Source organism: Vipera berus (assembly GCF_964194415.1).
Source record: "Vipera berus genome assembly, chromosome: 1".
Lineage (NCBI taxonomy): Eukaryota > Metazoa > Chordata > Lepidosauria > Squamata > Viperidae > Vipera > Vipera berus.
In genome coordinates, this window is record NC_138202.1 from 97,699,565 (window position 1) to 97,718,173 (window position 18,609).

General features: G+C 39.2%; 1 protein-coding gene across 4 annotated transcripts in view; it reads right to left on the reverse strand.

Annotated features, from left to right (window-relative positions):
• The window catches only part of FAR1 (fatty acyl-CoA reductase 1), a 49,589-nt gene that overhangs the window by 24,830 nt on the left and 6,150 nt on the right, over nt 1–18,609 (reverse strand). Inside the window, exons 1-2 of one of the 4 annotated variants that reach the window (XM_081339462.1) lie at nt 10,924–10,957; nt 4,841–5,035 (exon numbers count right to left, since the gene is read on the reverse strand). In XM_081339462.1, the coding sequence (XP_081195588.1) occupies nt 4,841–5,029 (189 nt within the window). In that variant the 5' untranslated portion in view covers nt 5,030–5,035; nt 10,924–10,957. Of the gene's footprint in view, nt 1–4,840; nt 5,036–8,574; nt 8,611–10,923; nt 10,958–18,609 lie in introns of those variants that run through there. The other 3 variants (XM_081339459.1, XM_081339460.1, XM_081339461.1) reach the window with 3 other exon arrangements.

The window sequence follows — 18,609 nt, forward strand, 5'->3', positions numbered from 1 at the left end:
TAACAACTTGGGGGATGTTGATGGCCCTGCTTTTTGGCTCCCTAAATGAGCCCTGGATCTTTGCCACCAGGGCTTTGCTTGAAACTCAGGGGTGTGTGGTTTCCCTTTCTTTATCTCTGGGGGTGTCATCACCCTCATTTTGGTGGGAGGGGAAATTTACTCTTTCACTGAAGAGGCTTTCCCCCAGTTTCCATCAAATGCTTGGGTAGGTGAGGCCAAAGGGTGGTGAGTTCCCTATAGCGGCTGTTAGCTTATTGGGAACAATGAGTTCAGTGCATGTGGGGTCAGTTGATGTGAGATTATGTACTTAGCCTGGGAAAAAGAAGTGAAAGATGGGACGTCAATGGGCAAATGGAAGTATGGTAGGAACTCAGGGGCAGGAGCTTTTTGAAAGTGATCCTGGTGTGTAAACCCTCAGACAAGGCTATTAGATGCTTGGTGGTCCTAGGCTTCAGATTCTGCTTTTGAAGACCAGGACAGTATGTAATAAAGTGTTTCTCATTCATGAATAAGGGCATTAGCCTGGCATTACTCACTAAAAAGTAACTGCCCCCCTCTTGGAACCTTCTGAGTTCAGGTCAGCTGAGATTAAAGGGGAAGGGGGGAGGAGGTGTGGCTTTGGTCATTCATGAATCTTTATGTGGTCTTAGAGGCTCCGCTCCACAGTTAACCATATGTTGAGGTGTTCTGGATGAGGTTGACTCTAGGGAACAATTGAGATGTTGCTAGGGTACCAGCCTCCCAGCTGCCTAGCAGCATCACTACCTCCACTGCTAAATTCTTTTGTTGGGTTGCCAATAGAGTTGCAAAGGCTGTTGGTGCTCAGGGATTTCAATCTGCCACCTGATGACATTTAATCTGAAGCAGTACAGGAGTTTGTGGCCTCCATGGCAACCATGGAACTGTCCCAAGTCATCAATGGTCAGACACATACCAGCATCTGGACATTGGATCTGTTTTTTGTCTCAGGACAGGATCTGTTTTTTGTAGAGAATATTACAATCAGTCTACTGCCTTCTGACTAGCTGGTGTAAAATGGGCCCTATCTCCCTGTAGGGATGTAGTCTCATTGTGTGATCTGAGATAAGTATGAATGAGTATTCCCTCACTGAGAGAGGGGATAGTGCCTACATCCTCAAAAGGGACAGAGGTATGCCCCTTTCTCAAGAGGTCATCCTCAGAACCAATGCTCCTAAATAACCATCATCCCATCTCCAATCTTCCCTTTTCAGTTAAAGTTGTTGAAAATGTCAGACTGCAGTTGCTGAGAAGTCTGGAGAAAGCAGAATATCTTGCTCAGTTTCAGTCAGCTTTTAGTAAGAGACAGCCTTGGTTGCCCTTGCCGTTGACCTGTTGCATAGCCTGGATGGAGGTAATATACTCATCCTTGTGCTTCTTGGTGTGTTGCTAGTTTTCAATACTGTTAACCATAATATCCTTCTGGTTAGGCTCTGGGGTTTGAGAATTGGGGAAAGAATTTTCTATCTTCTTTTGAGGTTAGTTCCAGTTGGTATTGAGGAAGGCAAAAGAGATCATGCTGTTGGGCCCTCTTTTATGGAGTACCTCAGGGTTCAATGTTCTCTCCCTCCTATTCAAGATCTATATGAAACTGCTATCTGTTATTCAGCACTTTGGCATTCAGAATCATCAGTATGAGACCCAGTATGATGTATTAATTAAGGCACCAGGCTGGAAATTTTGAGTTCTAGTCCTGCTTTAGACACAAGACAGCTGGGTAACCTTGAGCCAGTCACTCCCTCAGTCCTAGGAAGAAGGCAATGGCAGATCACTTCCCAAACGTTTACCAACAGGGATGTGCCCAGGCAGACCCTAGGAAGCAAAACTGACTTGAAGGCATGCATTGTGCATAAACACACAGAGAATGCTACAATATCCAATTTAAGCCAAGCCAAGCCAAGTACTTAGAAGCTGTGTGGATACGTTTTCATCCCAACCCTATCAAAACTAAATGGATGTTATTAAGGCCAGCTAGATCCAGGGAGATTTCAACTTTGATATAGGGTAGGGTTGTCCTTTACCACTAAAGGATTGTCTGCAATCTGAAGATAGCTGTCAACACTGCTAACATCAGATGTTCTTGCTTTGACAATATGTGAAGATGCAGCCATTTTCCCCTTAACTTGTGTGTTACTTTTAGAGTTAGAATTAGATAATGCTGTGGGGAAGGAGGAAGAATGTGTATGGGCATTAGTTAGACATAACGTCCTAGTAGAGTGTTTTTCAAGGTTGTTTGAAATAAAGAGATGATAAGAAATGGCGGGTTGGAGAACTGGAGGGAAGATCTGCATTTCAAACTAATTGGAGAATGTGATATATGACTGTTAATTAGAGGAGGGAATTGTGCTTTGATACTATGTGTTTAGGGGAGAATTCAGATTTTGGCTTCGACCATGTCCATGCCAATGCCATACTACTCAAATAAAGATTCTTTAAAGTAAACAATGCCTCAAAGTTCTTTGAAGAGTTTCATCTGACAGAACCATGACAATAGCCTTGAACACCCAGCTCCTGCTCAATGAGCTCTGCTGTGGCTAAAGGCCTTTGCACAGTTTCATCTGAGCTGCCAGTTGCACCCTTGTGGTAGATTGGCATACTTTGGGCCTCTTCTATTAAATAATGTCATCTTTTGAGATGCAAGAGAGATACTTTCCCTGCTTCAGCACTTGCCCTCTGGAATGAAGCTGCCCTGGAATATGGAAGGCTTCCACCCTGATAGCCTATTCTGAGGATTTTCAGGCCTTGGGCTGAACATTTTCAGGCCTTGGTTTTTATTTGCTTTCTTATTTGTTTTCTGCTGGTTTGTTTTCAAACTGTATTGTATTTTATTTTTTCTGTTATAGTGTAAACTGTTTGAAATTTGATGGTATCTCAATTGTTTGTTGTTTGAAATTGGATGGTGTCTCAATTAATTAAATTAAATCAATTGTATGTATTTGATTTGTGTATCACCCGTCATCTAGAGGCAACTAGAAATTGAATTTTCAGTTCAATTCTTTAATATCTTATTAAGATCACTCCAAATATTGTTGAATATAGAAAAATAAAATTTTGTACCACTGGCAAATTTTATAAAATGTTTCTCCACCTTTTCACTCAAATACCTTTTTACGACCCCATAATACCTTAATTTGGGGTAGATTCAAATCATTAATAACAAATTTGAAAATTATTAGATCTGGACTCCTGTGATGCTCAATTCATTTTAGACCAATGAAGAGTCATTGATAAGCATTATTTTAGTATCATTTCAAGCCACCTAATATATTAGGCATATTAGGTAAAGGTAAAGGTTCCCCCGCACATGCGTGCTAGTCGTTTCCGACTCTAGGGGCCGGTGCTCATCTCCGTTTCATAGCCGAAGAGCCAGCGCTTGTCCGAGGACGACTCCGTGGTCATGTGGCCGGCATGACTAGACGCCAAAGGCGCACGGAACGCTGTTACCTTCCCACCGTAGTGGTCCCTATTTGTCTACTTGCATTTTTACGTGCTTTCGACCTGCTAGGTGGGCAGAAGCTGGGACGAGTAACAGGCGCTCACTCTGTTACGCAGCACTCGGGATTCGACCCGCCAAACTGCCGACCTTCCGATCGACAAGTTCAGCGTCCTAACCCACTGAGCCACCGCATCCCCTATTAGGCATATTAGCCAGCCCAAATTTAACTATCTTGATAAACAGAATGTTGTGGCTTACTTTGTTAAATCCTTTGGAAAAATACATTACATGAATAACATTTATATATTCTACTAATGAGCTACGATTAAGACCGGTTTTTGAGAAAACCATGCTGACTTCTGCAATAGCTATTATTTTCAAGGTGCATACAAGCTTTTATGATCTGATCTTCCCAAGTTATGTCAGATTGATCTGAATTCCCTGGATCTTTTTTTCTCCTTTTCTTCCTTCTTTTGGGGGTGGGGATGGGGGCAATAGACAAACATTCTCTACCTGTCATTTAGTACTTCACCAGACTTCTCAAATGGAGAGAGATTCAACATGTTTCTTCACTATCATACAATATTTCTGAAACTCTAATCTCACATAAAGTCAGTAGGAATCCACATTACTATATTCTCAAGTTCAAATCACACTTCTTCAATCAGTATTTCACATTTAACAGAATAACAGAGTTAGAAGGGACTTGGAGGTCTTCTAGTCGAACCTTCTGCTCAAGCAAGAAATCCTATACTATTTTAGACAAATGGTTGTCAAATCTCTTCTAGCCTGGTATAACACATATCCTCGTCGCTATGTAAGTCAATATAAGAGTACTTCTATCTTTCCTTTGCATTCTTTCGCTATAACTACTAAATACCTCTTATATTGTTTCCCCATTTATTTGAAGACATAAATATTTTATTGTTCTTCATATTCCAAACTCAACTCATTCTGAACTTTAACTTCCTGACATTTTTCAGGGCACCTATATGTATTCTTCTTTGATCACCTGCCTCTGTCTTTCCACCTTCAACATGTCCCTTTTGTTTTCAGTTTTTCATGAATATTTTTGTGCAGGAACAGTGAATTATTTAGTTGCCTCTTCTCCACCAGAATGTGCTAATGGTCTGACACCAGTAGGTTAAAAAGAAATGTCTGACATTCAAGAATGACAAAAGTTTTTGGCAAGAAAGCAAAATAGCCTCTAAATAAACTCAAACCAGACGTTTCTTGCACCTTCTGTAGGTTTATGTTAATGATAAAAAATGAGTACTATATAGTCATGTAGTAAAACATTACTCCAACATGTGTATTCTCTTTTAGTCAAAACACGCTTCAAAAGTCCTAAAAACATTTTAGTAAACATGTTTTCTGAAATCATACCTTGCGGTTGATCAGTTCTTCTACTCTTTCTTGAGATGTCTTTCCTGATTTATATCTCACCAAAACATATATTGCCTTTATCTTTGGACAGGATCGTAGTAGCTTTTCTAGAAGAACTTTTCCCATGAAACCGGTAGCACCAGTGAGGAGAACATTCTTGCCTTCATAGTATTCCGGGATAGATACCATTATGATCTGAAGAGAATTTAATAATAAGTTATGGCCTGCATCCATGCTGTCGGTCAATTTTATTTTATTTTGTTTTCACAGGTTTAGATATCAATTTTCATTAGTACAATGTATAAAATCCTCCCCAATGTAAGTGAAAGAAAACCAGACTTTCTGTCTTCTATTTTCTTTATACTCAAATAGTACAAAGATTACGTATGTACATACATACATACATACATACATACATACAAAATGGGAAAGCCTAAACTGTAAATGTATAAATGTAAATTAAAATAACAACCCTTAGAATTATTACCTGTTATCTGGAACAGGCATTGCATAAAATATTGAAATTAAATTAAGAAATACAAGAGGAAATAAGCAAAAAACCTGCCACCAACCATTAAAAAAATATAAAAAAGTACTTAATATATAATTGCTGGCAAAGTTGCCTAAGATATCATCCAAAATGATGACTAATCAAAAAAAAACAACTGGCTTTTTTACCCATCATCTAGCATTAATGAATGTCGCTTAATGGTTAGAATTGGCATATAGCAAGAAAAAACACAATATCACAGTGTTGATAGAAAATATCTAATCCCATTTGATCCATCATCAATATGGTCAAGACAATCACTCAAAATTGTCTTGCTACATTGGCAAATATGTGTGTGAGTTGTTTCAGATATATAACCCTCATGGTAACTGGAGACATACTGAGAACGTCTGGATAAAGTACTAATGCATTTTTCTTTAAAAAAACAAAAGAAAAATAATTTCAAAGCAATCACTATCTGCTTATAGGTAAAAGCTTTGTGTGGTAAGGAAATGGTTATACTCAAGTAAGTAAATAGATTTGCTTTCAATTTCTTTTCAGTATAGCAACTGAACCTTTTCTCTGAAATTAAACTATGTTTATTCAATTAAACTATGTTTATTCAACAAGTAGCAGTTCTTTTTCCAACCAAGACCCACTTATTCTAAATGGGCTCTTTCCCTTGTCTTATCTTTCTTTTCACTCTATCTTCTCTCCTTCTCCTCCAAATACCTTGCCATTTCATTTCCTTAGTTAGTTTTCAACAGTGTACAGATAGTCCTCAGCTTATGACAACTGAGCCCAACATTTCTGTTGCTGAGTTTTGTCTAAACTCACTGAGTTTTGCCCCATTTTGCAACCTTTCTTGCTACAGTTTTTTTATTATTATTTTAATTCCATTTATATCCCGCCCTTCTCCGAAGACTCAGGGCGGCTTACAAGCTTAGCAGTAGCCTTCATTCTATGTATATGCCTGCTTATTAGGGCTTTCACACACACCCCCAAGCGGCATTATTACAAAGTCAGCTTAATTGCCCCCAACAATCTGGGTCCTCATTTTACCTACCTCGGAAGGATGGAAGGCTGAGTCAACCTTGAGCCTGGTGGGACTCGAACCTGCACTAATTGCAGGCAGCTGGTGTTACTTAAGGAGGCATTAGCCCACTGCTCCACCAAGGCTCTACAGTTGTTAAGTGAATCACTGTAGTTGTTAAGTTAGGAACACAGCTAAATGAATCTGACTTCCCCATTGACTCTGCTTGTCAGAAGGTTGCAAAAAGTGATCAGAGGCCACTGCTACTATCATGAGTCAGCTGCCAAGCACCTGAATTTTGATCATGTGAATGCTGCAATGGACCTAAGTGTGGAAAAACAGTCATAAGTCACCTTTTTTTTTAGTGCTGTAACTTTGAACGACCAATGAACTGTTGTAAGTTGAGGACTACCTTTTTGTCATCACCATTTCATTCCCCTTGCCTTTTCCTTCATATGCACTGTTTTTTTCAGTCTCACTGGTTTGCCTTTCTTGCTGCTTGCTCCTTTCCTGCCTTTGTTGTAGGCTTTTAAATCCTTCCATCCCCTTTTGTAAATGCAAACATAAGAATCTAAGTGTCATCTTTACATTTGGAAGTACAGTAGCTTTTCGTTTTGCTGAGATGAAGTGGGAGACGCATATCACAGGCACCTCCATTTTTACATTGCTGCACCTCTCTTACAGCCTACTATCAAGATACAGGGTTTTATAAATGTCTTGCTCAGACATAAAACTTTAAAGCAGCAGGAGAATACAGCAAAGGAGAGGAAAACTTAGAGCCAAAGACAGTAAGAACTTCCTGACAAAATGTATTGGTCAAGAGGATGAGCTATTAAGAAATATTAAGGGCGATAGAACACAATTCAGAATCCAGTGAGATCTAAGCTCGTAACAAAAGTTCTTAACAAAAACATGAAATTTAAACAAGGCATTTTTTGTGATCGGGTAAAGGTCAATCTTAGCTGAGCTCCATCTGAGAGACTTAATCTGTTTTTTTCTGTTACCAAGCTTACTTGAACATTCTACTTGTATTGTCAAAGAGCTTTGCACTGCAAACTTGCAGGAGAAAGGTTGCTGGAATCCTTGCAAAATGCAGCTCCTGTTAATTGAGACTAAAAATAGGTCCTCATGTGTCTCATCACTACCACTTTAATTAAACTAGCACTCCCATAAAGGAGTGGGATTTTGTTAAAACCAGTAAGTCTTCTTCCTATTTAGTATCAGGCAACCCTTAGTAGAAATTCCAGGTCTATTAAGGAAATTTATGAACTGGGTGAAAAAACAATGATACTTTAAATTCTGAAATAGCATCTCTTTCCTTACCCTGCTTAAACCTCTCGTGGTTTTATACATTTCAGACTTACAACCATATGATTCACTTAATGACACTGTTATTCACTTAACTGTGGTGACTCACTTAATGACCATCATAAAAACAGTCATAAAATCGAGTCTGATCATATGTGATTCAACTTATGATGGCAACGTATAACCAATCTTCTGGGCTCAATTGTGGCTGTAAGTTGAGGACTATCTGTATATAGCTTTCACGCTGAAGAACTTTGCTTTTTTTAATGAATAAGTCACTAACTGGTTGCAATGTTATTTAATTGCAATGCAAATCCAGCTGCAGTAAAAACTAAAAAGATATTCTGTCACTGTGCCAATAATCAGGACTCTGATAGCATCTTTTCACTGGGTAATATGATTAAGTTGAAGAGTACCTATATAAATGACCAAATTATTGTTTCAGGTATGTTGCAATTAAGAATCAACAAAATGTAATTAAACATTGCAATATCAATTCATTTGATGGGTTTAAAAAGCGAATACTTTGCATTCAATTATTCTGTACAATTTTTGTTTTATATGTAATTATGTTAGCATATTAATCCCCTTCATTCATGCTGCTTTATGATGGTGGAGGGTGTTCTAGGGAAAGATGACTGAAGAACACTTGGAATCCATGTCAAATGTATATATATTGTTAGCAGGATCACCCCAGGAATAAAGGTCATCACATCTGCCCAGCCTATATTGGGCAGCAGCAATATACAAGGATGCTGGAGGAAGATGATCACTTAAGTGCAATGACAAAAACATTAATTCATACTGCACGTGAGCAAGCCATGCCTTATTGCGTATGCCTTATTGTCACTGTAGCATTTTTACCAAAAAAAAATCCTAAGGCAGAAATTATAAATGACTCACATCACACCAGATGATGGGCCCCTCAGGTTGGATGGCACTCAACATGCTACTGAGCAAGAGCTGAAAACCTTTTGAAGTATTAAAGGGCGGTTTATAAAAACAAACAAACAAATAAATAAATAAATAAATTAAACACTTTGAGATTTCTAGTTAATATTGCCATACAGGAAAAGAAAATCTGATGCTGCAAAGATAGAATTACAGTAGGAATATGGAATGTAAGAAGCATGAACATGGGAAAGCTCTACACAGTGAAAGATGAAATGCAAAAACCACAAATTAACATGTTAGGCATCAGCAAACTGAGATGGTCTAAGACTGAACACTTTGTCAGAAGATCATATTATTACTCAAGATATGAAAGACAAAAAAGAAATGGTGTTGCTTTTTTATTTTATTTTTTTTATTTTAATTCCATTTATATCCCGCCCTTCTCCGAAGACTCAGGGCGGCTTACAAGCTTAGCAGTAGCCTTCATTCTATGTATATGCCTGCTTATTAGGGCTTTCACACACACCCCAAGCGGCATTATTACAAAGTCAGCTTAATTGCCCCCAACAATCTGGGTCCTCATTTTACCTACCTCGGAAGGATGGAAGGCTGAGTCAACCTTGAGCCTGGTGGGATGCGAACCTGCACTAATTGCAGGCAGCTGGTGTTACTTAAGGAGGCATTAGCCCATTAGCTTTTATACTGTAGTTAGGAAGAGGATAGCAAGGGCATTAGTTGGCTACAATGCAATCAATGACCCAATAGTATTATTATAAACCATGGACAACCATTTAATCTATCAGCGGTTCAAGTCTATGCTCTAACCACAATGCAGAAGAAGAGGTTGATGAATTTTAGGATTGAGTTCAATGTGAAAACAATAGAACATGCAAGTAAGATGTGCTGTTTGTGATTGGAGACTGGGATGCAAAGGTCAGAAATACTGATGAGGAACATGTAGTTGGATTGTATAGCTTAGGAAATCAAAATGAAGGAAACCAACTTATAAATGTTTGCCACTTCTATTGCTAAATGAATTCATGAATATAAGTCAAGAATTTTAGGTTCCAGCAGGAGGTGGCTGTTGCTGGGTGTGAGAGGGTATGCCAGTGGCTGCTGTGGTACAAGCTGCGGGAGGGTGCACTGGGCAGGATACTGCGGGTGGGTGCATGTTCTGGACTATGAGATCCATGGAAACCTGTACTTCTTTGGCCAGGTTCCTCAGGAGAAAAAGTTATAAGGGAGACTTACAGGAACAGCTTGCAACCTTCCCTGCCAGCTTCCCCATTCTCTTTGCTTGTGGAAAGTTGACCAGGCAAAGTTGCAAATGGTAATCACATGTCTGCAGGACACTGCAAACTGAAAAAAATGGGACTAAAATTAAATATAAAGACCACCAAGTAAGAACTGGTATAGCAACCAGCCTTAGAATTGGCAATGAAGATAGAAGAGGTAAAGTAGCTTCTACCTTTTAGGATCAACCATCAATACTAAAGAAACAAGCAGTTAAGATGGATTGTGAAAAAGCAGAATACCTCCAAGTCCTGACGATGGCTTTGAACGTTGGTGTTTGACAAAGACTCCCGAGAATACTGTGCACAGTCAAGAAAACAAACCAATGGAACATAGGACAAATCAGGCCACAGTTCCCACTTGAGGCACGAATGATCAAGCTCAAATTATCCTTCCTTGAAACGCATTATGTGAAGATCTAGCTCTCTTATGCTAGCAAAAGGATGACCAGCAGCAAAGTAGACAGACTTAATTACAATAGCAAGGAACGCACTATTGGAAGAGTTGAAGGACCAGGTTATCAGATCATCATGATTTATATATATGGCTGCTAAGAGCTGAAAACAACTTGATGCCACATTATCAATCAATCACCATCCATTGTCACACACAAGCATACTCACACATGCAACCACGTATAATCAGAAGACAAGAATCTTAATACAGAGATTTAGTATTACACACATTTGTGCACTGGATGAAGGAGATGATGAGGCTGAGACCGAGGAGGGGTCAAGCACATCATGAGTCTCGAGTACCTTTGCGCCCACAAGAGATCTAAGTCCAGCCCACCTTGATTTCCATTGTTTTTTCTCTACCTATTTGACCATTAGTAGTTCAGATTCTTGACTGTCAGCATGCAATACACCTGTGTTCACCTTGATTCCTGATTTCCTGCATTTTACATTGTTATTGCATTAATCTAAGATCTACCAGTACATTCAAGTCCTTTTCAGATGTGCTCGAGCCAGATTTGTACATGTTTTTTCTTACCTAAATCCTAACTTTATAATTCTCCCTGATAAATTTCATTCCATTTGTTTCTGTCTACTGTTTTTAACCTACCTTTCTGAATTTTCCCTCTCTCCTACAAACTATTGGCCACACCTTGTAGCTCTGTATCTATCCGCTACTGAAACAAAATAAAATCAATGCAGATAGTAAACTTACACAGTACTAGTATTATTTTATTATTATTTTATTATTTATTACATTTTTATACCGCCCTTCTCCCGAAGGACTCAGGGAGGTGTACAGGGCAATAAATACAAAAACAGGATACAAAAGTTAAAAGCGAATTAAATAAATGCCCAAGGTTAAAACAATAATTAAGATGTAGTAAAACCCCAACCCTAACCCATCAGACCAGGTCAGACTGCTCAAATAGATACGTTTTTAAATCGCGCTGGAAGGAGCGAAGGTCGGGGGCTGTCCGGAGCTCAACCGGCAAGCGGTTCCATAGGTCTGGCGCGCCCACAGAGAACGCTCTCCCCCTGGGGGCCACCAATCGACATTCTTTGATCGGAGGCACCCTGAGGAGGCCCTCTCTGTGGGAGCGCACTGGACGGAGGGAAGTTGACGCCGGCCGCAGGTGTTGCCGTAGCTAATCCGGACCCATGCCATGTAGGGCTTTGTAAGTCATTACTAACACCTTGAATCTCACCTGGAGGACAACCGGCAGCCAATGCAGCTCGCGGAGCGAAGGTGTAACATGGGAGTATCGGGAAACTCCCAGCACAACTCGCGCGGCTGCATTCTGCACCAGTTGGAGCCTCCGAGTGGACTTCAAGGGCAGCCCCATGTAGAGAGCATTACAGTAGTCTAGACGAGAAGTCACGAGCGCATGAGTGACTGTACGTAAGGCATCCCGGTCTAGATAGGGTCGCAACTGGCGCACCAGGCGAACCTGGGCAAAGGCCCCCCTAGTCACAGCTCCAATATGCTCTTCTAAGGAGAGCTGTGAATCTAGAAGGACCCCCAAGTTGCGCACCCTATCTACAGGGGGTAATAGCTCACCCCCCATGGCCAGAGATGGGATAATCGGAATTTCCCGGGATGCCGGCACGAACAGCCACTCAGTCTTGTCAGGGTTGAGTCGAAGCCTGTTCCTCCCCATCCAGACCCGGACCGCCTCCAGGCAACGGGACATCACGTCGAGGGCATCACTGGGGTGGTTTGGGGTCGAAATAAAAAGCTGGGTATCATCAGCATATTGATGATACCCAACTCCAAAACCACGAATGATCTCACCCAGCGGCTTCATATAGATGTTGAACAGGAGAGGCGAGAGAACCGATCCCTGAGGAACTCCACAAATGAGAGGTCTCAAGGTCGATCTCTGCCCCCCTGCCAACACCGACTGCGAGCGTCCCAATATTACATATATCTGATGTCCTAGCTCATTAAATAACCCATACACTACTTCACTGTAAAAGCTCTACAGGTAGTCCTTGAGTTGCAACTGTAATGGAGTCTGTTTATCATGGTCATAACTCATGACAAGCGTAAAATGGGTCAGTCACATGTCTGACATGATTTTATGATCTTTTTTCTGGCAATTGTTAAGTGAATGCCATGGTCGTTAAGAAAACTCATGGTCTGCTACGAAGTGTTTTGCTGAAAACTGAAAGTAAACACAAAGTTTCATCAAAACCATCATAAAAGATAGTCACATGACCACAGGACACTACAAAAAGCTATAAATGTGGCCCAGTTGCTGAGCATCTGAAGTGTGGTTACATGACTTACCATTGCAATTTTGAATCTGGGTTGTAAAAAACTCCCATATACATTTCTCAGAACTTTGAATGGTCATTAAGCAACTGATCATAAATAAAAGATTACCTATAGTATAGATCAGGGAAGTCAAACTGCCGGCCCAGGGGCCAGATGCATCACAACAAAACCGTGCCCTCCCCACTGCCAGAAATGGGGGGAAAGTTGAGATACGTCACGCGACATCACGTGACATCGCGAGTTTGACATGCCTGGTATAGATGAACGTCATATCATTATCAGAATGAATATTGTACATGATTTCAGGGCATTTAATGAAGCCAGTCAGATATCTGACAAAAAGCTAAAAACTTCTTCTCTGAAATGGTAATATAATCAGAGTAGATTTCATGTTGTATAATTTTATTGGTCTATTCCAGGGGTAGGCAACCTCAGCTCTTTTATGACTCGTGGACTCAGGAATTCTGGGAGTTGAAGTCCACGAGTCGTAAAAGAGCCGAGGTTGCCTATCCCTGGTCTATTCCATCTGATCTGAAGAAAAGAATAATGTCAACTAAAACCCACGAATGAATCTAATATGCTATACCATAATTGTGTAACCAAATTACAGTATTGTTTTTGATCACAGATAGGCAACACATATAATCCATGCAATTGCTACAAAATGGTAAAGGAATGCAAGCAAGAATTTATGTGTGAGGAGGGTAAGAGGATCTTACCCGAGGTATTAACCAGTCTAAGAACTGAGGGGGAGGGGGGCTAAAACAAAACGGATTATTTTATTCTAGAGGAGATCTAGTTATATAGTTCTAGAAGAGTTCTATTCCTCGGAGAGAGAGAAAAACCTAATAAGTTTGTTCTTTGATAAATGACTGTTTTCTGGCTTGCCACCTCTACCACAGCCATTTTGTGAGTCTCCAAATTCCAAATGTGAGACCAGCATAAAAATGTTGAAAATCTACATAATACAGCTAGTTTGTATATTTAACAATGGCTTATAATGTACAGTTGATTACGATTAAAATAGTATCAACTGTGCCAACTCTTTTCTTCAACAATTTTCTAAATTATTTATGCAAAAACTAATCAGATTCTGATTTATTAGTGGACATGACTGGCTGTACAAAAACATGTTTGTCTTTGTCTACAGAATTTACTGAATGACTTGACAAGCAAGGTAAAAATATTATACATAAAAGGTAAAGGTTCCACCGCACATGCGTGCTAGTCGTTTCCGACTCTAGGGGCCGGTGCTCATCTCCGTTTCAAAGCCGAAGAGCCAGCGCTTGTCTGAGGACGTCTCCGTGGTCATGTGGCCGGCATGACTAGACGCCAAAGGTGCACGGAATGCTGTTATCTTCCCACCATAGTGATCCCTATTTTTCTACTTGCATTTTTACGTGCTTTCAAACTGCTAGGTGGGCAGAAGCTGGGACGAGTAACAGGTGCTCACTTCGACCCGCCAAACTGCCGACCATCTGATCGACAAGCTCAGTGTCCTAACCCACTGAACCACCACGTCCCTGTATAGCAATGTGAAACTGCGATTCTTCAAAGCTGCAAACTACAATAATGCTGTGCTATAATCCTGAATAGTTGAAAGTGCACCAAAAATGTTTTAATAAGCCAAAGATAAACTCAATTTTATTCTTGAGGCAACTGTTCTCATTATATTTTTTTGCCTTTAAATAGGCTATAAACTATTTTAGATGAAATACATATTCATATGCCCTTGATTGCAGATTATTCCTGATACAAATGTACCAATTATTGTAAGTGAACAGTTTGGGGAGAGATGCCTTGCCTTTTGACAGAAATATCTGATCACACAGTGATTTTTAAAAAATTTCTATGAAACACAGAGCAACAGTTCTAGTACTAGAGCCAAGATGTTATCTCAATAAAATGTGCCATTGTCTAAAGCTATCTAAACACCATTGTCATATGCACAATAGTTGCTCTGTTAGAGCTCCTGTACCATTTCATCTCTGATTTGTTGAAATATCAGCTTTACTAGCTGTTTTTTTCAAAACCCAGGTTTTTAAAAAGAAAAAGGGGTAGAAAACCTGAAGAAGAGAGAATCACTATAGATGAAATTTGAATTTCTAGCTAAGCTGTTTTGTTACAATAATATTTAAAAAGACTTGGGGCTTTTCAAAGTGCAACATATTGTGAGAATTCAATACATTTTTGCTGTTGTGTTAATGGTGACATTGAGTGCTTGCAACAGATGGTATTACCGATACATCAAATATAGGAAAAATATACCCCAAAAATGACATTTTGGTTAGCAGATTTTCGAGCATATTGTTCCAAATATTCTATCACCCAGACAATGCAAGTCAGCAGTATAATTCAATAATTTTAATACAGCAAAGTTCTAATGAGCTAAAATCAAGTCCTTGCCTCCAAGGCGTAAGGGCTGGAACAGAGCGATCGACACATTTTACTGCTACAGGCAATATATTGCAAACAGAGCAAACCTTATGTCTCCACCTGCAGCTCAGAACTGATAGCTCAGGAATACAACAATATGGTTCTAGGCTGAACAAAATACTATATTTCTGCTTTTGCAGAACCCTCTGGGCTTATTAGCCTCACCAGAATCTAGGTCTTTTAATCAAAAACAAGATAATGGAAGCAAGAGCATGGGCTTCTCTTTTTATGTACAATATAAATCTTTATTGAAGAACAAGTTATTGGCTGCCCCTGCCTTTGCACAAATCAGAAAATCTGAAGGGCAACATTATCTATATTACCATTGATATAGCCAGACTAAAAAACCCAAATATTTAAAACCAGCAAATATCTTATAATTTAGACATCCATAGGTGGGACATCAATGGTCTTGCTTTTTAACCCTTATATGACATCCAGAATATCTGGATATCGGAAGGGGGAAGCCCTATAAATTATTTAAATTAATAACACAACAAATAAGGAGTTTCAATTTATGTACAGTATACTATAGTCTCTATACAAGTTTTTCTTGCCAGAACTTTAAGCAGGCTGCCAATTTATAACTGTACCTTACTAAGTGATTTTCCAGAAAGGTGTAACAAGATGGACCATTTCCAGGTGTTCAATTCAGAATGGAATACTTTTTTTAAAGCAATTAAACCAAGGGCTCTACAAATGTAACACAACCTGATCATTATTTGCTACAAATAAACCATTTGGAAATATGAATGATTTCAACTATCTCAGAAAAACTAAAATCATTTACAAAAATCATTTAAAAAGGAAATGAATTTATGTAAAGGCTTTGTAATAAGAACTCATCCAACATGAATATTTTCAGTTATAAACAGGATATTCAACCAAGTTTAAAAGTATTGCTATATCCTAAACTGCCATGGAAAGCATTATGTGCTTCATTTTAACCACTATACATAGACTGAACTATTTTGTACAGTGAAAAATACTTGTAACAAAAAAATCCCTCTTGAATTTCCTACGCATGCTTGTATTGTAATTGGAAGACAAAATACCATACTTTTTTTACTGTCCCCTGTCATAATGAGTAGTCAAGAGTGAGGATCTTCTTCCTTGCTGAAATCTCATAACTCTGGACAAGTGTTGATATTCCAGGTTACTGTGGAGCTCAGCAACCTATTTATTTCCTCTGCTGATATTAGCCATGTAGGTGTTTCTTTTACTATGTTGCTATTTGTATGGCCTCTCTTTGAAAGTCTTTCCATCCTGACTGTTTACTTAGGTGTTGCTAATACTTTTCATATGTGCACTGCTATATCCTTACCAGGAGAAAAAGTGGTTCTTCACCATGAGCTTGATGAAGGAAATGTTCAGTCAGTCTGTCCTTTATTAAGACTGGTGATCAGAATCAGATTTTAAATATAACAATTAAAACATTCAAGGCATAAATAACCAGTCATTATGACTGGTTACAGTGTTGTTGTTTTTTAAAAAAAAAACTCCCTGGACAATAAAGCCAAATGACCTGAAAATGTAATTAGGAATGATATAAAAAATATGTTGTTGTTGTTAGCTGCGAATTCGTGTCCCACCCATCGCGACCCTATGGACAACGTTCCTCCAGGCCTTCCTGTCCTCTACTATCTTCTGGAGTCCATTTAAGCTCATGCATTTTTATAAAATGGGCAAATGCATCAATTCTTTCAATGTCCCCTTTGCCTTAAGGGATTTTTCTGAACTCTGGCTTTTGGAAGAGAGTGAAAATGTAGTAGAATTAGTACTATCCTAAATTTAAGAATGGCTCTTTGGTTTAATTGTTATTGATCCAAGAAGCAGACCAATTACTGGGGGGGGGGAACCTCTAATGAGGGCTGACAAATCTGATTGCCATTCGCTGAGTATTTCCTCTTGGGAATTCTTTCCCTCCAATAAAACTATATGAAAGTGTCCATTAAGAGGGTATGTGCCAATTTGGCAGAGCTAATTTAAGAGTACAACACCCCCCAGTGCCATATTTTAAAGATATTTAATGTGAGAGAGTGCAAAAATAGGTAATAAAAGGTTGCTCTGTTGCTCTTATTTTCTCAGTTAGGCAAGAGCTATTCCAGAACAAGTGGGAAAGGGAGGGAACCAGTCACCCTTCCTCCAAAAAGCTCATAAAGGGAATTATTCTCTTCCTTAAACCTCCTCCTATTCAAGATTCTCCTCATATATTTCCTCCATCTTTCTAATTACTTAAATAGGACAAAAATATGCAAAAGAAGATTCAATCACTGCTCAGGAATTTTCTATGAATCATTTTAGGTAGTTCAAAACCTCAACCAAATCATGGATTCAGCCATTTATTATGTACCTTCTTAAAAATAAAAAACCCAATTGCATTGTGAACTGTCAGTACTTAAATATAGCAATGTATTCTCACAACAATAAATAATTTTCAAGCAATCATTAAACTGTTGACAGATCTCCAAGAAAATTTTGTGGATTTTATTTTTTTCTCCTCTCAAGAGAAAATGACTAAGTAAATTAAATGGAAATACTAAATTGTTCCCATGTCTTCTAGTCCTGGATATATTGATAACGCTCCTTTTGCAAAATTAAGGCATGTTTAATTTTGAAGTTGTAATCCTATGTGTTTTCCTGGAAGTAATAATAAAATAATAATTTAAAAAGGTTGGAAGGGACCTTGGAGGTCATCTAGTCCAACCCCCTGCTCAGGCAGGAAACACTATACCATTTCAGACAAACGGCTGTCCAGTCTCTTCTTAAAAACTTCCAGTGTTGGAGCATTCACCACTTCTGGAGGCAGGTTGTTCCTCTGGTTAGTTGTTCTAACTGTCAGGAAGTTTCTCCTTAGTTCTAGGTTGCTTCTCTCCTTGACTAGTTTCCATCCATTGCTTCTTGTCCTGCTTTCAGGTGCTTTGGAGAATAGCTTGACTCCCTCTTCTTTGTGGCAGCCCCTGAGATATTGGAACACTGCTATCATGTCACCCCTCGCCCTTCTCTTCATTAAACTACACATACCCAATTTCAGCAACCATTCCCTATATGTTTTAGCCTCCAGTCCCAATCATCTTTGTTGCTCTTCTCTGTACTCTTTCTAGAGTCTCAACATCTTTTTTACATCCTGGTGACCAAAACTGGATACAGTAATGTGGCCTTACCAAGGCATTATAAAGTATTAGTACTTCACATGATCTTGATTCTATCCCTCTGTTAATGCAGCCTAGCACTGTGTTGGCTTTTTTGGCAGCTGCAGCACACTGCTGGCTCATATTCCACTAGGACTCCCAGATCTCTCTCACAGTAACTACTAATGAGCAAGGAACCACCTATACTATACCTGCGCATTTGGTTTTTCCTGCCTAAATGTAGAACCTTACTTTTTTCACAATTGAATTTCATTTTGTTAGATAGCGCCCAGTGTTCCAGTCTGTCCAGATCCTCCTGTATATTAAGCCTATCTTCTAGAGTATTGGCTATTCCTGCCAGCTTGGTGTTGTTGGCAAATTTGATGAGTTCCCCATCTATCTCCTCATCCAAATCGTTGATGAAGATGTTGAAGAGCACTGGGCCCAG